Source organism: Rattus norvegicus, chromosome 8 (genome assembly GCF_021556685.1).
Source record: "Rattus norvegicus strain SHRSP/BbbUtx chromosome 8, alternate assembly SHRSP_T2T, whole genome shotgun sequence".
NCBI lineage: Eukaryota > Metazoa > Chordata > Mammalia > Rodentia > Muridae > Rattus > Rattus norvegicus.
This window is the reverse complement of record NC_141541.1, coordinates 74,641,076-74,664,404: the sequence shown is the minus strand read 5'-3', so window position 1 is coordinate 74,664,404 and position 23,329 is coordinate 74,641,076. Positions and strand designations below refer to the sequence as shown.

General features: G+C 36.9%; 1 protein-coding gene across 17 annotated transcripts in view; it reads right to left on the bottom strand.

The window, feature by feature from the left end:
- The window catches only part of Herc1 (HECT and RLD domain containing E3 ubiquitin protein ligase family member 1), a 168,981-nt gene that overhangs the window by 118,386 nt on the left and 27,266 nt on the right, over window positions 1–23,329 (bottom strand). For 15 of the 17 annotated variants that reach the window (XM_087562124.1, XM_087562106.1, NM_001420916.1 and 12 more), the window contains exons 3-13: window positions 22,477–22,572; window positions 14,345–14,539; window positions 12,556–12,867; window positions 9,920–10,016; window positions 9,271–9,414; window positions 6,902–7,029; window positions 4,045–4,189; window positions 3,664–3,835; window positions 1,903–2,037; window positions 1,443–1,608; window positions 965–1,090 (exon numbers count right to left, since the gene is read on the bottom strand). Coding sequence is in view for 14 of the 17 variants with exons in the window: in XM_087562106.1 (XP_087418232.1) it covers window positions 965–1,090; window positions 1,443–1,608; window positions 1,903–2,037; window positions 3,664–3,835; window positions 4,045–4,189; window positions 6,902–7,029; window positions 9,271–9,414; window positions 9,920–10,016; window positions 12,556–12,867; window positions 14,345–14,539; window positions 22,477–22,572 (1,716 nt within the window). In the remaining 3 variants the exon portion in view is untranslated. Of the gene's footprint in view, window positions 1–964; window positions 1,091–1,442; window positions 1,609–1,902; window positions 2,038–3,663; window positions 3,836–4,044; window positions 4,190–6,901; window positions 7,030–9,270; window positions 9,415–9,919; window positions 10,017–12,555; window positions 12,868–14,344; window positions 14,540–22,476; window positions 22,573–23,329 lie in introns of those variants that run through there. The other 2 variants (XM_087562122.1, XM_087562123.1) reach the window with 2 other exon arrangements.

The following is a 23,329-nucleotide window of genomic DNA, read 5'->3' as shown; positions in this document are numbered from 1 at the left end:
CATCTTTTAGGATGAACAGCTAAAATTCTAGCTAAAATAATGTACATAATAATTTAAGCACTATACGTAGACATCAATAGAAAACTCCAATAGATAAATTTTACTTACGTTATTCTACAAAAATTACTGATGAGAATTGCTTATTCTAATGTTTGAAAGAATCACTTGTAATCTAAACTATGCAAAATATTTACTGGGAAGCATCTGTGGACATTATATTGCCAGTAAATACCATGTTTCCCTTCAAATCTATAGCTTTACAATTAACTCTTCTACTTAACTCAGCAAAGCATTTCTTTTTTTTTTTTTAAGATTTATTCATTTATTATATATAAGTACACTATAGTTGTCTTCAGATACACCAGAAGTGGGCATGAGATTCCATTACAGATGGTTGTGAGCCACCATGTGGTTGCTGGGAATTGAACTCAGGACCTCTAGAAGAGCAGTCAGTGCTCTTAACCTCTGAGCCATCTCTCCAGCCCAGCATTTATCTTCAAGTTGTTTCATTAAACATTAAACAATAATATTAATTAAACAATAATAATTAAGCATTATTGTTTCATTAAAACAATAAAAATTAAAAATAAGCATACTCACACCTCAAATGCTTTTGCTAATGACCTTTTCTTTTTCAGATAAGCACCTCTAGGCATGGGACTAACAGCAGTAACCTAAGACAGATTTCAACTCCGCATTTAAAATAAAATAAGGGGATCTGGCTTGACACCATCAACACTAGAAAAATGAATCATAACTCTAAGAACAGACTCCAAGTAACTTAGTAAATCGTTGTGTGCATCATTTGTGTCCAACAACAGATGTCCAACAATTCCACTAACATACAACATCAAATAACTAGGATGCACCACAACTATCAAGCCTTTGGCACTTGATTTGCTTTATTTTCTTCTCAGTCCTATTTCCTGTGCTGTAAATGGTTTATTTACATGCAAAGGCTTACCTGTCCTTTGGATAAGCTTTCCCATCTATCAGGTCCTTGGGGTAAAAGAGAATGAAGTAATTCCATCCGTTCTCGTAATGGAGGTAACAGCATGGTTGCTCCCACAGAGAGTGTTTCAATTACCACCTAATATCCAAAAGCAAAACAAAAACAAAAAAACAGACAAAAGGGAAAAGATCAGCCCAGATCTTCTCTTTCTAATAGCAATATATGAAAAGTCTAAAAGTACCATGTGAGAACTGAAAGCATGTAACTCTACTTTTACTTCAGAGGGTTTGAGAACATGATGACTCACACCTTTAATCCAGCACTTAGTAGGCAGAAGCAGCTGGGTCTTGAGTTCAAGGTCAGCCTAGTCTACAGAGTTCCAGGACAGACAAGAGCTACACAGGGAAAGCCTACAATTGCTAGTATACAGTGCACTGCTGAATATATCTATCATCTAGCTATGGCTTCAGGCCACAGACTCTCTTCTCACCTCTTGGATTTCATCTGGGACAGTTGAGTCCATCAGCCTGAAGAGCAAATTTCGAAGTGGTCCTGCCTGTCTCCCAAGAATACTGGTAGCTACCCCTCCCGCAAGGGCCAGAGCAAGGTGATTTGAAAGCAACTTCAGGCACAGCTTAAGAAAATTATGGTGTTCCCTGAAAGAAAAAACAAGCTGGTATGAATTTTTGAAGCATAAAAGTAAATATATATACAGTTTAAGGAACATGTTTTTCTCTTTAAAAATTGTCAAGTGATGACCAATGATAAATTTTAAGACATCATTTAAGAAATTATATATAACCTTTAAAAACTACAAAGTTATTAATAAGCTTGGTTCTTTTCTAGCTTTCAAAGAAGACTCATGTAATTTGGAGAAAAACAAAAAAGAATAAATAAAAGTTTGAAAAGAGTAATTAATATATATGCATGCATAGGTATCTACAACTTACCTAGATGATGGGAAAGGAAGTGGGGGGATTTCACTGTTTATTTTATCACAGTATCTCTCAAGAAAAGACCGCAGATGTGAGAAGGTACTCTCTTCAAGATCTACACAATAAGGTCTGTGCCATGCAACAACTTGTCTAGAAGGAAGCATAAGAAAAGCATCCAACAGCCTTATAATGAAATTTCTATACATAATCAAAAACAAAAAACAAGACCTAGTTGGGAAGAACAAAACAAAACAGCTTCCTTGATTTAAAAGTATAGCAACTGGGTTTCCAGGGTCTTTTGTTTTGTTTTGTTTTTCACGTTGTTTTGTTATTTGTGAGTAATTTGCTTTATTTTAGAAAGAAATCCAACCAAACGAAGAGCAATGAAGCTAAACAAATGTTTTAATTCAATAAAGTCTAGTTCTGAGTTTAGTTCATTTCCTCTTGATATGAAGACATTAAACTGTGTATTTGATATTATTCATGTGTTCATGTGTGTGCATGTGGGGGTGTGGGTCTACGTGTGTGTGGAAAGCAGAGGTTGATGACCAGGGTCTTCCTCAGTTGCTTTCTTTTTTTTTTTTTTTTTTTTTTTTTTTTTGGAGACAAGGTCCTTCACTGAATCTAGAGTTCACTAATTTGGCAAAATAGGCCAATGAACTCCCGAGATCCATTGATGCCCCCTACCGCAACCTCAACACCAAGATTAAAGACATGTACTGCAGCACCTGGCTTTTACATGGGACTAGAGATCTGATCTCAGGGCCTCATACTTGCCAGGTAAACAATTTACTGATTCAGCCATATCCTCAGCTTGGTACTTAACTTTTAAATCATTCTCTAAAGATAGAGAATTCAAAATGAGAAGATGATTAAGAAAAGTATCTTAAATACAGCTAATTCATTTTGAAATATATGTAATCTCAATGTACATAAAAAGACATCTAAATGTTATTTCTATGATAACAGAGTCAATACTAGAAATTATATATACTTTAAATAGCATATATATTAATCTTAAAAATCACATTAAATTTTATTCTAAATTTAGTAATACTACTGTTATGTTCTTGGAGGGTAGCATATGAACTGTTCTGCACAAAGACTCTTGCGTTGAAGGCTTGGTCTAAGCTAGTAAATACAATATTGAAATGAGGTGGGCTGTTTCTGCTGTGCCACAATGTTTTGACTGACCAGGCCAAGGCAATGGAGCCAGAAAATGATGGACTGATACACGTAAACCAAAGTAAATCCTTTTCCCTTTTACAGTATTTAATTTGTTATAGTAGGCAAAGATATTAACATAATTACCTATATAAAATATTGTTTTTGATACAACTCTAAATGACTTTAAATTGACTCGAGTATGTACAAATGACAACTCGGCCTGTGAGAGCCACTGTTCACTTTTCACATGTACAATTTTACAAAAGAAAGAAACCTTAAGCTAAAACCAATATCCACTCCCAAACACCATGACACAGACATGGTGTTATCATGAACATCAGTAGAGTAGTATGTACCTTACTCTTATTGTAGAGATTGGAATGTGCTATTATTCTGTTAAACATGAGACCAATATACTTATCAAAATCTGTACGATTTAGAAATTAATTTTAATATAGTATTATTATTACTACTAGCATTAAGTTTAATTATTTACCTTCTGAAGTACATTGTGTAATACTGACCCGATTTTATGACATTCATAGTTCTAAAATAAATGTAGGAAAATTAAAAAAAAATCACAAGCATGTTTAAGTATATAGCACTTACCTGTCCCTAGGGAGAGCAGTCCATGCCAAACTATGTGATGTTCCAGCTGAGATCTGCTGAATAGCTATGCCATCCAAGCCACTCACTTTCTTTGGTTTAGTAATAGGACCTGTTGAATTTCCCTGGCCACACTGTCCCATGGAGTTATTGCCCCAGGCATAAACTTCATTATCTAAAAATAAGACATAAAGTATAAAAATTAAATTTAAATGTAACACATTTTTTTAAAAAGAGTAATTGATAATATTTTTTTAAAACTAATGACTTAGAACACTTATAATCCCTGCACTAAGGAGGTAAGACAGGAGGATTTAAAGTTTGTGCTTAGGCTATAAAGATGCTACTTAAAATACTAAAACAAACAAATAAACATGACTTTACCATGAGAGAGAGACAAACAATGACTATCTCCAATAGAAATATCAACTATTCTTGTGGCAGCCAATTCTTCAATGAGCTTGGGTCTCAAAGCAGTAGCTTCTGAAGAGCCACAACCTAGACAAGCCCCACAGCCCCAAGCATAAACCTGAAAAGACAGAAATACAGAACACATAAATTCCTAAAATAAATAGACTATTAACTAAAATTATCAAGTTGAAGTTCCTTTCTGATATTAAAATAAAGTTTAGTGTTTTAATCATTTTAAAGATGGTCATTGTACCCTCAGGAGACTGGTCAACAAGATAGCTGAAAAGCAAACATAGCAGCCTTTAGTTGCCTCATGTGATTATCCCTGCCCCTTCTTTCCAATTATCTCTAAAATACACAGGCATAAAAAATAGAAATATAAAGGCATTAGCACACCCAAGGAAATTAACAGTAATTACTTCTTAGCAAATTATCTGCACCATGTTTCATTTAAAAAAAAATTAGGTAGGCTATGGTTGTACACATCTTTAATGCCAGTACAGAGAAGGCAGAGGAAAGCAGTTCTCTGTAAATTTAGGCCAGTCTGGTCTACAGAGTTCCAAACCATGTCTGGAACATTCCCCCCAGCTCCCCCAAAAAGGAACAAGGTCACTATCATTTATTGTACTGTTTTTAAACACCCAGTGAGTGTATAAACAGATGAGCAGCTGGGATGAAAATAAACTGGTCACAGTTAGAAGGAAAGAAAGACAGGGGAGCCTCTGCTTAAGTTACCACTAACTGGTTTGCATTTGACAAAAACTGTCCAATCTAAGCAATTATGGAAATATTACCTAAAACTTCTAGTTAATTGCCAGATGGTGGTGGCACAGGCCTTCAATCCCAGTACTCGGGAGGCATAAGAAGGCAGATCTCTGAGTCTGAGGCCAGCACGGTCAACAGAGTGAGTTCTAGGATACCCAGGACTACACAGAGAAACCTTATCTCAAAAGAAACAAAAACAAACAACAAAACTTCCATTTACATGTTTCTTACATGGTAGACTAGAGCAAGTAATGATAAATTAAAATTGATAACATGAATCACAAAACTGATCTTAATTATCACATACAAGAATATATGAATCAGAAGTCAAGACAGCTCCCCTGAACATCTTTATTTGTTACTAATAACAAAGTGACTAGTGGTTGACTTAGCTGTCCAGGATGCATGCAGAAGTGAGGGAGATGAAAGGAGGAATCAGGCAACCAGCTGAACAAACAGCAAACCAAACAACTTCTTTCCATTGGCTTTGAAAAAATCATATTCGCTCTTTTCTTTATGCCATAAAGGCTTCTTATGGCTATTATTTTATCTCCAAATTGTTTTAGGTAAGACTAGGTTAAACGTTTTCATCAAAAGAGAAAACCATATATTTATACCAATTATCAGAAAACAAACAAGTAAAGTGTGGAACAGTCTCCTCCTGCTGCCTTTGGACCAAGATGTAGAACCTTCAGCTTCTTCTCTAGCACCATATCTGCCTAGAGCTACTATGCTTCTCCCACCATGATGATAATGGACTAAATAAACCTCTGAAACTGTAAGTCAGTCCCAATTAAATGTTTTCTTTTATATGAGTTTCCTTGGTCATGGTGTCTCTTCACAGCACTGGAAATCCAAACTAAGACAGACTCAAAGTCCAATACAGTACTAGTGTTCAGGAGGGCCCTCTGGGTTTTCTTTCAAATGTTCTTTTAGCTGAGCACCTAGATTAAGAACATTGGTAGCTCAGTTGGTGCAGAACCTGCTTAGCAGAGACAACATCCCAGATTTGATCCCCAGAAACTATAACATACACAAAAAAATTACTCATCTTGCATTTTAGGTATTATATCATGCTATATAAGAATACATTACCTTCATTTAAACCTAAGAGTTACATTTAGAAGAAAATTAGCACTCAGTAGGTCTGAAGGAAGCTACTGAAGGACAAACAGAAAGTTCCACAGGTATAATAGTAAGCAGAATGGCTCATCAAAGTATTTCTTCTACTTTATTTCTGTCAACATACACACTGGACTTCACATAACATAATATGGTCATGATACACAATTTCCTTTGGAATATAACAGATTTACTGTTTATTATCTACCAACACTTAAACATAAAAACTTTAAATTTAAATAATTATCTTATACAACCATCTGGTACGCAAAGCAAAAATTATTTCCTTTCATAAAATGAGAGCATATGACACTGAAGGGAGGTCTGAGATTTGCTTGTGGATATAAATCAAGTGAGCACTTGGATTTCAATCCATGGATTCTTACTCCATAACCTACTAGGAGGAACACATGAAAAATCATGTATTTATACCAGAGTACTATAGTATGCAACTGAGTCTACAATAAAATAAAATGAATAGTTTGTTTTAAATGTTTCAGCATATGGAATACTCGAGTCTTTCAAAAAATAACTAAATTAAATGTGAATTTCAGCTTTGCTGGTTGTCTGTCTACGTTGGCCTAGCATACAGTGGGCTCCTACATTCAAGCCATTTTATCAACTTACTTCAAAGAGCAGAGTACTAAAAGAAAATGTATCCAGATCACATGTTCAGGTAAGAAAACCTGGCTCGTTTTCATCTATTATATTTGAAACAAAATTAAGCAGTTTTTCTCAATATGTGTTTTAAAATCTTGTTCTTAGCTAGGCAGTAGTGGCACACACTTTTATAACAGACCCTAGGAAGCAAAGGCAGTAGATCTCCGTGAGTTCCAGGCCAGACTGGTCTATAGAGTGGGTTCCGAGACAGTCAAGACTAAAACGTTTTATTTTTACCTAGTCCATTGAAATACTCTTATGTATGTTTATTCCTTAGTCTTACCTGCCCTGTTGATGTCAAAGCAAGTGAAGACTGGCTCCCAGCACAAACTTTGCGAATAAACATTCCTTGTAAAGCTTCAATAACTTTAGGTTTATATACTCTGTTGGTATCACCATGGCCAAGTTTACCTACAAACGTTAAAAAAAAAAAATTTCAAGTAAGGCAACTTAAGTCCATTCTTAATAAAGTACCTTAATTTTTATAGCAATGACCTGACAGACTTAGAAACCTGTAAGTTCCTGATAGAAGAAGACATTAACAAATGAACATGTCTGTTTCAAGAAAGTTAACAATCAATAACTAATAGCCTTTTGTGTTTTATTCTCATTCAATAAAAGCTATTTTAAAGAGACACAAAACAATTTTCTTTGTCCCCCTTTAAGCCATATTTCTAACTTTTTCCTTTTTTAGAATTAAAAAACATTTTAAAGATTGTATGTGTGCGTGCGTGCATGCGTGCGTGCGTGTGTGCGTGTGTGTGTGTGAATTTCCAGAGAGTACAGATGAGGGTGAGGGTGTGGGATCCATGACAGGTGGTTGTGAGTTGCCTGATGTGAGTGCTAGGAACCAAACGTCAATTCACTAAAAGAGCAGCAAATGCTCTAATACATTGAGCCATCTCACCAGTGTCTGTATTTCTACCTTTAAACGGTTTGACAAAATAACCAGGAATTGTAACACGGGCTTATAATTCTACTGCTGAAAAGCAGAGTCAGAAGAAGAGCTCAAGTCTAATGTCACACAGCTAGACCCTATCCTGGAAGGAAAGAAGGAAGGAAGAAAGAAAGGGAGGGAGGGAGGGAAGGAGGGAGGGAGGGAGGGAGGGAGGGAGGGAGGGAGGGAAGCAAGCAAGCCAGCCAGCCAGCCAGCCAGCCAGCCAGCCACTATAATCCCAGAATTTTGTGGGGGTAAAAGAGTTTGAAGCCAAGCCAGTAGTGGTACATGCCTTTAATCCCAGCATCTGGGAAGTAGAGGCAGGCAGATCTCTGTGAGTTCTAGGCCAGCCTGGTCTGCACACAGAGTCCTTGTCTATAGACAGACAGACTGACAGGTAGGTAGGTAGATAGATAGATAATCAATAGATAGAGATATGCAAAAGTTTAAGGACAGCAAGGTCTACATAGAAAGGGATACATAATAAGACCTTGATTTGAAAAAGGAAACGGGGCTGACAGTTCACATAATTTTTAAGAAGTTAAAGATTCAATAGTTCACAAAACAAAAAAATGTGGAAAATTATTGAAAGAGAAGGAAAATGGATAAAATATCAATGTAACCCCACTAAAATCATTAAAATGTAATTTAAATTATATTACTTTCATTACATGAATTATTTCTTGAGTTATCATTTTTTGTTTGGTTTAGTGTTTCTTTTTTGAGACAAGTCCCTGATACCCTGTAACTTTCAAACCCTCTAGCCTCAGCCTTGGAAATCTAGGAAGAGCAAGAGAGCACTATCACACCTGGCTAAAATTATTTTATTTTTAATACCTAGCATTGTTTTTTTTAAGAATTATTTTGGGGCTGGGGATTTAGCTCAGTGGTAGAGCGCTTGCCTAGCAAGCACAAGGCCCTGGGTTCAGTCCCCAGCTCCGAAAAAAAAAAAAAAAAAAAAAAAGAATTATTTTATTTATATGAGTACACTGTCACTGTCTTCAGACACACCAGAAGAAAGCATCAGATCCCATCACAGATAGTTGTGAGCCATGTGGTTGCTGGGATTTGAACTCAGGACCTCTGGAACAGAGTCAGTGCCCCTACCCTCTGAGCCATCTCTCCAGACCAATACCTAGTATTGCTGCTCTCTATGCACAAGTAAACATTCACAATGCTGACAGAGTAACAATTAAATTGGGCAAAAATCTGCTCATTCATGGGGTGTTTCTTTTGCTTCATCTTCCTTACTGACAGCCTTATTGTTTTCCCACATGGTTGGGGGAGAAAAAACTGATTTTAACATTGGGAAAAAACAAAAACTAGGGGGCATCTTGTTACTCAACAATGAGAAACTTATTACTTTATAAATTATCCTACAGATGAATATAATAGTACTCTAGGCCTTTTTAAAGCAATATAGTGACGTGTTTACTGATATTCATAAAATATTGCTATATTATAGCCAACAAACTATAAAAATAATACATATGAGCTATTCAGGCCTACTTTGGTTTTTAAAAAAGACATGCATAAAGTGATCTGTCTACCAATGTGTTAACAATGGTTAAAACAATTTATTTGTTTTTATGTCTGTTTCTCTATATTTGAGTTTTTCTATACTAAGTATACATACTTGAAAAAGATTTTTTTCTTCAATCTTTAAGAAAAAAAGAGCAAAGCTACCCATAGGTTTTGTTTGTTCGTGTACATACCGTTGTCTCCTCCTCCAAAAGACCACACAGTTCTTCCATCTTTGGACAAAGCGATCGTATGTGAACTTCCACAGGAAACCTCTCCGACATTGCTAATGTCTTTTACTAACGTTGGAATGTTACGGCTGTTACTGTCACCATGACCTTAGACAGATCACAGAAATAATGTTAACTCCTTTTCTCTAGGTCATAATTTCACAAAAGTAATATGCTACCAGTTATTTTTAAATGCAATTAAATACAAAAAAGTGAATCATCTCTACCTGCTATACCAGTCTCCTAGGCTGCTCCCAACCTGGGAGCAAATTACAGGCAAATTAACGACTTAGAACATTCTAGGTTCCTATCATAACAGCACTTACCTTAATGTGTCTAATACCCCATCCAGGTCAACTTGTTTTCACTGATCAATACATTCAAGTTCATAATGCTATGTTTCTTATCTCTGAAACTCTACAGAGCCTGGTTATAATTCTTGGTTACATCTTAGATAATGCAACAAAATCTAGACAAAATTATCTATAGAAATACATCTGACTTTGAGTTTAAAACTAATAAAAATAAATCACCTATGAACTTCATGCTCACTGGGTCTTAGTAACAGATCATTTTTGCTCTGTGGGGTAATTCCAAATTTTAAAACTCTTACCTAATCTTCCAAAATCTCCTTCACCCCATGTATATAATTCACCATCCTCTGTGACAGCAGCACTATGTCTGTATCCAGCTGATACGCAGACAACTACCTGAAATGCACACAAGTAAATCCGACAAGCATGCCAATGCTAAAACACATGCACACTGGAACTTCAGAGGCATTACTACTCATAACTCAGAGAGGCTGTCGAGAGGACCAAGGGTACTGACTAAGCAATCACTTAAGTCCATGTTCTGCTTCCTGAGCCCTGAACCCTGGCTTTGACACAAAGAAGAGAACAAGTTTTCTCAATCCAAAAAGAGATATTGTAATTTCTAGCAAAGACAACAGTTTGATCAGAATGCTACAGCATCAATCAAATCTTTACTGAACGAGTTGGAGAGAGTATAACAAGGACAATGGCAACTTTTTAAAATCTAAGATTAACATAAAAATCTCTGGTCTTTACTGACCAAGGAAAGCTCATTTCCCTAGTAAGTAACTCAAAAAATACTGGCTATTACTAATATAAGTGGAATATAAACTCACATTAAACTTTTCACAGACATTTTGTCATCAAGAAATTATCTTTGATTAGTACAGTGTTTCTCAACCTTCCTAATGCTTGAACTCTTTAATACAATTTCTCATGTTGTGGTGACCTCAACCATAAAATTACTTTCATTGCTATTTCATAACTAATTTTGCTACTGTTATGAATCATAATGTAAATGCATGTGTTTTTCCAATGGTCTTAGGCAACCCCTATGAAAGGATCATGATAACCCAACAAAGGGGTTGCTACCCACAGTTGAGAATCACTGGGTTAGCAGAATCAAAGCAGTAAGGACATATTACGGTACCTTAGGGACCACTTATACCTTCTAATACTGATCAATAGTATCAGCTACTTTTACAAAAGCATACAGAAAAAGTCAGCACTAATAACTCCCTCTCTTTTGAACCTCCAGAAATGAGAATTCAGAGAAATTTAAATGTAAGACTCCATTTTTAAAATCTGAACACCTAATATATTCTAAACACTGAAAAATTCTATGATTTTCATTTGTAAATTAATTTAAAATATTCTGTTATTTTTCCACTGTGATATTTACATTATATTGTTATAGAAAGGGGATATTAAGAAGAATATAAGTAAAGCAGTGGAATTAGAGTTCCATATTCAATATCTTTTCAGTTACTGAGGCATGGCCTTCATCTATGCTCATTGCCCTCTAACTAGCAATCCTAACTATCTTTACCTGGAATTACAGATGTGTGCTACTATACCCAACACACTCTGTACCTTATCAAATATTTGCTGGTGTTTATGAAGTGGCATGTTACAAAACCCATTGCTTTGGGTACTATAACTTTAATGAGTAAGTTAGATTCTACAAGTCAACGCTGTATGGGATTTGTTTGATAGCCATTTGGAAAAATGTCTCATGGTAGAAAAATTATTTATTAGGTATTCCGTTATAAATTGTTCAATCTTAAAACATAGAAACTCATATAAAAGTCTTACTTCTGTAAAGAAAAATCAAACAAAAATAAAAAAACAAGTTCTGTTCCTAATGGCACCAATTGTTTAAATAAGACCCTTGACAATCACTTAACCACTCTAAATTCCTCATCATTCAAGGACTAGAGAGATGACTCAGTCTATAAAGTGTGTGTATGCACACATGAGAACCAAAGTTCAGTCACCAAAACTTCATGTAAAAAGCCAGAAGTGCAGATGTTTATAATGTTATGACTAGAACTGCAGAGACAAGATGATCCTGAGGCTCAATGGGCAGCCAACTTAGCTTAATAAGTGAGATCCTGTCTCAACAACAACAACAAAAAAAAAGTAGAAGGACTGGAGAGAGGGCTGGGATGTAGTTTTCTGCTCTTGCAGAGGGCGTGGTTTGTTTTCTAACACCTGCATGGTTCCAAGAGATCTGACCTCTTCTAGCCTCCTCGGGCATCAGGCGTGCATGCACATGCACACACATGAATGCACACTCACACACAGTACACAAACATGCATGCAGACATAACACTCGCATGCATAAAATAAATCTTTTTTTTTTTTTTTTAAGACAAGGTATCTCAGTGGCCCTGGCTGTCCTGGAACCCACTGTATAGACCAGGCTGGCCTCGAACTAAGAGACATGCCTGCCTCTGCCTCCGAAGTTTTAGGATTAAAGGCGAGCACTACGTCACCCAACAAAATAATAAAAATAGATTTTCCTTTATTTAATGGGGTGTGTGTGTGCGTGTAGGTGCCTATGGAGGCCAGAGACACTGACCCCCTTGGAGCTGGTGTTACAGGGCAGTTGCTGAGAACGAACATGGGTCTTCTAAAGAACAGTATGCATGTTTAGTACTGTGCTATCTCTCGATTCCCCCAAAAAATTTATCTTAAAAAGTGGAATACTGTCCTAGAAACAACACAGAAGGCTGACCTCACATGTCCCCACACATTTAGGCCGAAATAAAAAGAACTAAAATTAAATAATGCATGTAAAAATAAAATATACACAAAAAGGTAAGATAAAGAGTAGCAGGCAAGAGGTAATTCAGAAAAGACTATATCAAAACCTGACAGATATTGCCTATTACTACACCACTGTAATTATTTTTAAACCCAAAATACATACCTTTCCCTGTAGTGGGCCCTGGATAAGCTTGGGGTATTTCTGGGTTGAACTATTCCCATGTCCTAGTTTCCCATAGTCGCCATCTCCCCAGCTGAAGACTTCACCTTCTGTGGTAAAAGCTAAAGTGTGACCATCAGAGCCTTTAGATGATGAAACTTTCTTAATGGACCGGTGAGGCTCAAAAGTCAACTTTTTTAAGGTAGACTGATTATTGGAATCTCCGAGGCCCAGTCTCCCATAGCTGCCTTTACCACAAGCTCTGACCGAGCCATCTGTAGAAATGACAAAAGTGCAATACTGTCCAGCTTCAATCTATAAAAGAACACCAGAATCTTAAGTTAGAAAATGCTTTGAGAGAGTCAAAAAATAAAACTTAAGGTCAGGTTCATCAAAAAGGCAGGAAGGAAATCATTAGGAGCAGAAAATGGCATGATCCTCTCTAGGGAGCAGTAAGCTGAAAACATCAATGACATTTCCTTTGGTTTTTTATTGGATATTTTATTTATTTACATTTCAAATGTAATCGCCTTTCCTGGTTTCCCCTCTGGAAACCTCCTATCCCATACTCCCTCTGCCTGTTTCTGTGAGGGTGCTTCTCCACCCACCCACCCACCCACTCCTGCCTCCCAGCCCTGGCATTCCCCTGCACTGGGGCATCAAGCCATCCCAGGATCAAAGGTCTCTCCTCCCATCATCAATGGCATTTTCATAGTAACCCTATGCCCAGTGTAAATTCATGCATCCTTTAAGGTTATCTACCAAAGCATGACAAAAATGAAACAATGGAGCTGGAGAGATGGCTCAGGGGTTAAGAGCCCTGGCTGCTCTTCCAGAGGACCTGGGTTTGATTCCCAACACCCACATAGGCGCTCACAATGGTCTTTAACCTCAGCTCCAAGGAATCCAACATCCTCTTTTGACTTCCACAGGCACTGTACTTACATGATACACAAACACTTGTATATGCAGGTAAAACATCCCATACACATAAAATTAAATAAATAAAATCTCAAAAAAAAATCTAAAAAAAAATAAAACAAGTGTCCTCATAATTGGAGAAGGAAAACCATTCCTATAAATTCCTTAGGTCCATTAAAGCAGGAATCATTCAGATAAATATATATATATATATATGTATACATATATACATATACATACACACACACATATATATATACACACACACACATTTCATACTCATGAGAAAAAAAATGCAATTTAATGAAAATAAAATATAAAGCTTTACTGTGAACTACAAATATAAAAATAGGGGGAAAAAAACTTGATCATAAGAAAATGAAATGCCACTCTGAAAAAAGGGAAAAGTCCCTTTTATTAAGTATTACTTGTGTGGAATACAAAAATAAAAACTGCTACCATTCATTAGGATTTTTACATTTTTATCTATATATTTTCAGTTTTTGGTATTTTGAAACAGGGTCTCATTTTGTAGTGCTGGTTGGCCTAGAACTCGTTATAGAGATCAGGCCTCTGCCTCCTGAGTACTGGCATTAAAGATGTTTACCATTATACGCTGCTTCATTAGGCTTTTTAAAAATCTAGATCCCAATTTAATATTTTGAATATAGAAATGGTATCGAAGTTATGACAGATCAAAAATGCATTTTCTGTTAAAATGAAGAACTGATGTGATATAAAAATATCATAGATAAGAAATGCTCAATCAAGAATTTTTACTCTTTGAAAAATATACTCAACATAACTTATGACACAAAAGTATATATATACCTCATTATCTACCAGTTCACAAAGAATATAGAGAACTTACGGTCTGAGCATCAGAAAAACTAGGAGCCAGTTTGGGTTGTAGTATTTTCTCCTGTGTGCCTTCTACCAACTGATGGCTGCTGTTGCTGCCCCAAACATAGACCTCACAGGTTTCAGAAACAATGGGAGCATCACCAGTCTGGATGCTATCTGGGCTAGCACATGTTCTTGAGTAGTCAGAAGCCATTCTACAAACCTATTAAAAATGTAAATACACACACACAATAATCATTTAGTCTAGCTTTATATATTCTCTGATATTACTGTCTTAACTTCTTTTTTTTTTTTTTTTTTTTTTTTTTTTTTTTTGGTTCTTTTTTTCGGAGCTGGGGACCGAACCCAGGGCCTTGCGCTTCCTAGGCAAGCGCTCTACCACTGAGCTAAATCCCCAGCCCCTGTCTTAACTTCTAACATGCTAAGCTACACACATCGAACTTTAAAAACAGATAGCTGAAATATTTATTCACTCAGAATAAATAACTAAAATGGGAAGGACATACATAATCAAGCCTCTTTAAATAAAAATGTTTTCACATATGAACTTTACAGAAAATCCAAGTTCATAAAGACAGAGTAGAAAGAAAACATCACTAATCATCTTGTCACTTTTACATAAGTGCTACCTTCTTCATATGCACATTCTTTAACACAGCCATTAAGAATGACAAATGACACAAGGCAATAATGCAAAATTGTCTGCCTACTCTTCATGCTTAAATAGACAGTATTCCATGTAATGTTAAAATCACAATTAACTACTTTTTTTCTAATGGACATTTAAATCCTATGTATTTGTTATATAGACCATTTACTGACCAGGCATGGTGGTGTAGCCCTTTAATCCCAGCACTTGGGAGTCAGAAGTCAGCGGTCTACATAATGAGTTCCAGGACAGCCAGGGTTACACATTGAGATCTTGTCTCAAAAAAAAGATGTGTGTGTGTGTGTGTGTGTGTGTGTGTGTGTGTGTGTGTGTATGTATGTATGTATGTATGTATGTATGTAACTATATTTTGTCCCAAAGCATAGGAACCAAGGTAACTCTCTGACTGCTTGAACCAAGGAATGGGTCTATATCAGAGTATCAGTGTCACGGCAAACACACTAACACTGAATATTAAGGTTTAAAGTATTCAAATCGATGTCCTAGGAAAGAAGAATGCTATTTTACCTTCACATCTTCTATCAGTAGAGCTAAAATTAATTTGCTTTCCATATTTTCTGATATCAACTTACTTTTGCCCTTTTTTATTAACGCACATAAACTCAACACAATCAACCTTTAAAAACTATGACTGTAATTTTGTCAATTTGTTGTTCAAAGTTTTTTAAATAAGTAAAACAGAAAAATCCTACAGAGCTAATTTGTTTTTATCAGCACATTAAATGGGAAGGATTAGAAGAGTTTTACTCAGAACCTTTAGCTATAATGCAAAGTAACAGAGTATGCATGTCTGACAAGGCTTTCCTAGTGAACATACATACAATACATACATAATACCTTGGAAGAGTTCTGTCCTTTCCCACAACAGACAAGACCAAGGGCTCCAGGACAATAAATGTTTTAAATGTAGTGGGTTATCTAATTCCTTTAATTTAAAAAAAAAAACCAAAAACAAACAAACAAACAAAAAACAGCCAGGATTTCCTCCCAGGAAGGAGCTCAATGCAGAGAACAAACTACTAGAGTAGATACAAAAATACATGGGATAGGAACAGTGGAGAGAAAAGACAGAAAAGATAAAAGTGAGAAGAAAAAAGTCTGGGGAACCACCATTGTTTCAAATATCAGACAAGAATAGTAGAAAAGAAATCTAAAAGGAAAAAATAAAAAAGAACCATACAACATGCCACCTTGAAACCTAATCCATTCTGAAGTTCGGAAAAACTAATTTCATAGAAAAGTTAGTAAGAAAGTACTGGTTATCTTAAATACTTGGTCATAATGATGCCTGACTAATTCCAATGCTCAAGACGCAGAGGCAGGAAGATAATGAGGGTAAAGTCAGCCTAAGCGATAGACCATTAAAAAAAAAAAAAAAGAAAAGAAAAGAAAGAAACAAGGGGTGAGAAGAGTGGGAGAAGAAAGAGGAGAGAACATGGGGAAAAGGTGGAGGGGAGACAGGAAGAAATGGGGATGGGGAGAACAAAGATGGGACAAAGGAGGAAAGAAGGAATACTATCTCTATAATAAAAAAATGATGGAAAAATCCACCCCCCATGACAAATTGTGATCTACTTCAAGCCAAAAAGGGTTAAGAAAAATCAAACAATATGTGAAAGAAAAGCACAAATTTGTATCAAAAACGTTAGTTAGCTCTAAATGGAGCTAACATATCACACCTCTCCAGTCACTGGGTTTTCTCACTGCAGAGGAGAAAGGAAGAATGTAAGGACCAGAGGTGCTGGATAACTTCAAGGAAAAGTGTTTTATGGGCAAGAGAGGGCACTTACACATATGAACTCACAGGGATTATGACAACATGCATAAGACCTGCCCAACACAAGCCAGACAAAGATTCCAGCGTGGAAGGTAGGCATGAAATTCCACCTCTAGCTGAGGAGCTAATGGCATCTGCTAACTACTGAAAGAGGAAGTCAGTTTTCTTTAATGGTGTCAACTGTTAAATAGGTCAATCAAACTCCAAAGCAAGCCCCACTTCCAACAGTAGTCCGGCAACACAAACTAGACATTGTGGACTAAAATAAAGAGAAAACTCAAAAGGTTGGTCAGGGAAATGAGAGTGAAGAGGGAGGAGTTAGGATGGAGGGAAATATCAAAAGACACTGAGTGATACTCTCAAGGAATTAAAATGTTTTAATTTTTTTAAAGGAATAAAGTAGAAATTTTAAACATGAAATGTTTAAATGAAGACCAAAGTAAAAGAAATACAAGAGTAGATAAAATAGTATGGGACTAGAGGAATGCTTGGTAGTTCAGAGTACTTTCTGACCTTCTAGAGCACCAAAGTTTAGTTTAGTTTCCAGTGTGCACATTGGACCACCTATAACTGTAGCTCCAGGGGATCAGATGCACTCCTCTGGCCTCTACAGGTACCACATATATGGCATATGTTCACACAACACATACATACATAAATGAATAAAAATAGGTCTTTTTAAAGTTAACAAACAATGCCCTATGAGTAACAAAAAATACATTGTAGAAATGAAAAACTAAACTAAAAATATTGTTTAATTTCAATAAAAGATGATAATGCAAGGCAAAAAGCTAACATAAAATAAGAGTTCCTCCCCCAAAGAACCAAATACATGGGCAGTGGTGGCACGTGCCTTTGATCCCAGCACTTGAGAGGCAGAGGCAGGTAGATCTCTCTGAGTTCCAGTCCAGCCTAGTGTACAGAGCTAGTTTTAGGACAGCCAAAACTACACAAAGAAACCCTGTCTCAAAAAAACAAATAGAAAGGAAGAAAGAGAGGGAAGGAGAAAGAGAGGGAGGGAAGGATGGAATAAAGATAGTATAAAAATCTATAATTTAGGAGTATTTTTCTGAAATAAAAAAGATATCTAAAACCACATGTTGAATTCTAAGATTATTATCCCAGAAAAAAATGACATCATAATGTATTCTAGTAAAATTACTGATCCTTAAAGGGAAAAACTCTTTCATTTGCTTCTCATCAAAACAAGCATGTGACTCATACCTTAAAAAGTGATTTCAGACTTTGGCAATGTTTATGCCAAAAGACAACCCGAGTAGCAGATTTAAGATTCACAAGAAAAAAATGTGAACCAATGATTGGATCAAAATCAGTTTTAAAGAATAAAAAGCACAGTAATTATCAGCATGCAAGAACTCAAGAAGAGAATCATCTTATTCCTCTGTGTTGTCATTGAGAATCTAGACAATAGGCTTCAAAGTCAAAAAGAATAGCGGCTCATGAAACTATTAGTAAATGAGGGTTAAAAGGCAGAGACTTAGGAATGGCTCAACTACAAAAGTGAGTTAAATTAAAGAGTGATTTTTAATAACCACATAGTAGCTGTTTTAGTTTAAACTTGTTCTGTGTGTGCTCACACATATGTGTGTGACATGTGTAACATGGTTAAGACAAAAAAAGAATATTCTACTTCTCTGATCTCTATAATCTTGAGAATGAGCAGACTACAACTGAAGGGAAAAAAAGACATAACGTAATGTAGGAGAGATTAGGTAAACAGTCAGTAGCTCAGAAGGCATGTGACTTTAAATCAATGTGTCAATCACCCTCTCTCATACGTACATATGCACCCACTCTACTCTCTGTAGCTATATCCACTACAAAGTGCCTAGAAAGATCAAATTCCTAGTGGGTAAGCATCTCCAACACCCGAATTGTGGCTGTGAAATCAACTTTTTCAATAAAAGAAACCAGCGAATTTGGGGAGAGACAGTTAGTTAATTGTCTAGTGCAAGAAGTCTATGAACATAAGCCAGAAACAACAAATCAGACAGTAAGAAAGCTACCAAAGATTAGCAGCCTCATGTCAGAAGAATCCTGACCAACCCTAAAGAGTCTACCGCTTTGAAGCAATATGGCATAGAAGAACTTCACAGACTGAAATCAAACAAGTTCAAACCTAAATTTTTAAATGAAGTTAATTGGTCAAATTTGGAGGATTTTAAAGTAGTAATTCATTCAACTAAAAACTAGTCAATAAACAGTAAATGGGGAGCCTGGCATGGTGGCACATGCCTTTAATCCCAGTGCTTGGAGGTAGAGGCAGGTGGATCTCTGAGTTCCAGGCATCCTGTTCTACAAAGTGAGCTCCAGGACATCCAGAGCTGTTACACAGAGAAACCCTGCCTGGAAACCCCCTCCACCACCACCTCCTCCCCCCCGCCAAAAAAACATGAACAGGGAGAATGAAGCAGTTATTTGACCTTTCCCATATAAACTAGCAGAATAATCAGCTCATAAAAGAAACAATTCTCTAAAAAGTATTCCAACTAATAAATGGAGAAAAATAACAGAATTAGAATATTATAAAACTACCACCAACCCAAAGAAGGGAATATGAACACATAGATTAAGAGATTTTTGTTGTATGTTGGAGCATCTTTTGAGTATATACCCAGGAGTGAGACAGTTGGGTCCTCAGGTAGAACTATTTCCAATTTACTGAGGAACAGTCAGACTGATTTCCAAAGTAGTTGTACCAACTTGCAATGCCAACAGCATTGGAGGAATGTTCCTCTTTCTTCACATCCTTGCCAGCATCTGCCTTAACCTGAGTGTTTGATCTTAGCCATTCTGACTAATGTGAGGTAGAATCCTAGGGTCATTTTGATCTGCATTCCCCTGATGACTAAGGATGTTGAACATTTCTTTAAGTGCTTCTCAGCCATTTGAGATTCCTAGGTTGAAGTTTAGCTCTGTACCCCATTTTTTAATTGGGTGATTTGGTTCTCTGAAGTCTCCACTATGTTCATAGCAGCCTTATTTATAATAGTCAGAAGCTGAAAATAACCCAGCTGTCCCTCAACAGAGGAATGGATACAGAAAATGTGGTACAATGGAGTACTACTCAGCTATTAAAAACAACGACTTCATGAAATTCACAGACAAATGGATGGAACTATAAAGTATCATCCCAAATGAGGTAACCCAGTTACAAAGGAACACGCCTGGTATGTACTCACTGATGAGTGGATATTAGGTCTCCAAAAACAGCTCAGAATACCACAATACAACCCACAGACTATATGAAACCCAAGGAGAAGGAAGACCAAAGTGTGGATACTTCAGTGCTACTCAGAAGGGGAAAGAATATAATCACAGGAGGTAGAGGGAAGGAGGGCTGTGGGAGGGAGAGAGGAGGGGGAAGGAAAAGGCGGGCAGGATCAGGTAGGTGTGGGAGGAAACGGGAGAAGTATGGAGGGTCAGGAATTTGAACAGAGGTATGTAGCAGTGAGGTAGAGGGAACTGAGGGAAAACACTAAAAAGTCCCAGATGCCAGGGACCCAAGAGTCTCCCAAGACCCAACAGAGATGACATTAGCCAAAATACCCAACAAAGGGAAGAGAGAATCTATAGAGACCATATCCAGTTGTGGATGGGGCTATGCATCGAGAACTGCTCCTGTCAAAAGGAAATGGAGGGACAAAAGAGTGGAACAGAGACCGAAGGAAAAGCCATCCAGAGATGTCCCACCTTGGGAACCATCCCATCTGCAGACACCAAAACCAGACACTACTGCTGATGCTAATTAAGAAGGGCTTGCTGACAGGAGCCTGGTATAGCTGTCCTCTGAGAGGCTAGGCTGTGCCAGAGCCTGTAAAATACATATATGATGCACACAGTCAACAATCGGGACTGAGCCCAGGGACCCCAATGGAGGAGTTAGGGGAAGGACTGAGGAGCTGAAGGATTTGTAACCTCACAGGAAGAACAACAATAGCAACCAACCAGACCCCTCCCATCACCCAAGTAAACCACCAACCAGAGTACACATGGAGTAACCCATGGCTCCAGCTGCATATGTAGCAGAGCATTGCCTTATCTAGCATCAGTGGGATGGGGATCCCTAGGTGTTGTGGTTTGCCCTGAAGTTATCTGTATTTTGATACTAATTCCACTGCCCCTAGGACAGCTGCCTAGTCACATACTCAGGAATCAGGTGACTTGATCAGAACCTTTTCCCCATTGAATTTGTAAAGTACAGATGAGGGCAGGTACAGGATAGAAGGAGGCCTGTCATTGGAGGAGAAGGAAGGATGGGCGGGAGAGAAGTTTGAAGGAAGAGAAGAGAGGAGAGAGGAGAGGGAGAGAGGGGCTGAGAAGCCATGGCAGGACAAGATGGCAGGTGATGTTAAGATTCTGCTCTGTGTATTTACAGGTTGTTATTAATGTTCTCAAGGGATGGAGAGTACCGGGCTTTGTATGTTTAAGTGGGCAATTATATCTTACCAATTGGATCTAAGATTATTGTGTTGTGTGTTCTTTTATGTGAGGGTTTGAGTGCAGGAAATTGTGGGGCTGGGCTGTGTTTCCACCAAGATATCTAGCAGATATCTTGGGGCACCGAGGTGTAGACCCAGCAGGGTAAAAGACAACTATACTTTTTTTAATTTTTATATTTTTACAACAACACCTTGATTCTGTGGAAGCTCAATGACCCAGCATAGGGGAATGCCAGGGCACTGAGGCATAAGTGGGTGGGTAGGTGGGTGGGGGAGAACCCTCATAGAAGCAGGGTGGACAGAGAGGGGAAACTGGGAAGGGGGATATATGAAATATTTGAAATATTTTAAAACATTTTGAAATAAAATAACCAATAAAAAGATTTTAAAAACATTTTTTAAGTGGGGAAAAAACTGAACTAGAGTCCAGCCACACTCATGTGAGCGACACAACTAAAAATGGCAAGGAAGTTAGTTTAAAAGTCAAGACAGTGGTTCTGTTGTAGGGGAGAAAAAAAGTAATGGCCAGAATGTGAAAGGATGGCAAATTCGTTTGTGTGTGTGTGAGAGTATACGTGTGTGTGAGTGAGTGAGTGAGTGAGTGAGTGTGTGTGTGTGTGTGTGTGTGTGTGTGTGTGTGTGAGAGAGAGAGAGAGAGAGAGAGAGAGAGAGAGAGAGAGAGAGAGAGAGAATGTGTGCAAGCATGCGCTCATCCCAGGTGTGGTAACTACTAACCTAGGGGACTGCACAGAGAGGGTGGCTAAAGGGAGACAGCTGGGAGAGGGCAACTTGCAGACAGCATGGTAGAGTAGCAGTCGGAGTGAGTGGATTCAGCTTGCAGGAACTGATAGAAAACTTTTTTTTTTTTTTAATTTAATCATACTACAACAGTACCTGGCAATTATAATCAAGTTTTCAGGTTTGATGGCAATCTTTTTTTTAACAACAATTTGTTAAGGTATACAACTATCTATACATCTTTCTGAGTTTGTTTTACTCAGTAACTTTTTCAACAAAAGTTGCCAATACATGATCCAAAAGTTAAAATAACTGAAAAGAGATACACTGAAAAGTATTTCTTTCTAACCCCTGGCAACTAAACACTGAGTTCCAATCTCCAGAGGCAACCATTGCTACCATTTTCTTTTCGAGACTTTCTATAGATAAATATATGCTATAACATTTTACAGCAAAGTCATTTTTAATGCAAAGCTATGAAGATTACATACCTCTTCAAAAAGACATAAAGCTGCCTCGTAGAGTGAACATAAGCCTTCAGATGTTCTAGTTGGTTCTCTCCACTGACTCCGATCAGCAGATGAACCCTGTAATTAAATATTGTGGAGTACAATATGAAAAAGACATATAAGTTTAAAATAATCTACTTTAAAAACTGTTTATAAGATTAGGTGTACTACCAAATCCTATTATTAGGACATGAAACCAACTAAAAGTGTTAGAAAATCTATTGAGTGAAATGACCAATTAAGCACCAATTTCTTTATAACTGCCTCATTAAATAGTGAGAGAGCCATACTAAATAAATACAAGACTTCCTCGAAGCAAACAGAATCTTGAAGACAGCAGTCTATGTTTCAGTGTATCTTTGACTCACTAGGAAGGACCTATGACAGGGTATATGGCTTTGGATGGAGGAAGAGTGATTTCTGACTAGGTACACCTGGTATTTGTCCAGGAATGACAGGACAAATAGATAGAAACTAGAAAGCCAGCAATAAAATTATTCTGTTACATTTTACAGCTACTATAAGAAAGTCATTTGTGGAAAAATTAACCAATTTAACAGAAGTAAACTGTATATAATGTAATCAGAAAAATATGGATTTCAAATGTAAACTCAAGGTTATAAGAATTACTTTACACAGTATGTGACCCAGGAGTCTGTGTTATATTATGATACTCAATAGATGTATAAATTCAGATTTAACACAGTTGCTTCACACTTTTAAGATCAACATAAATATTATCTTACCTCACAAATTATGAAATTACCTCACATGATAATTGAAAAACTATGCAAAGCACCTGATAGAAAACAGGCACTAAAATTAGTTTATTTTT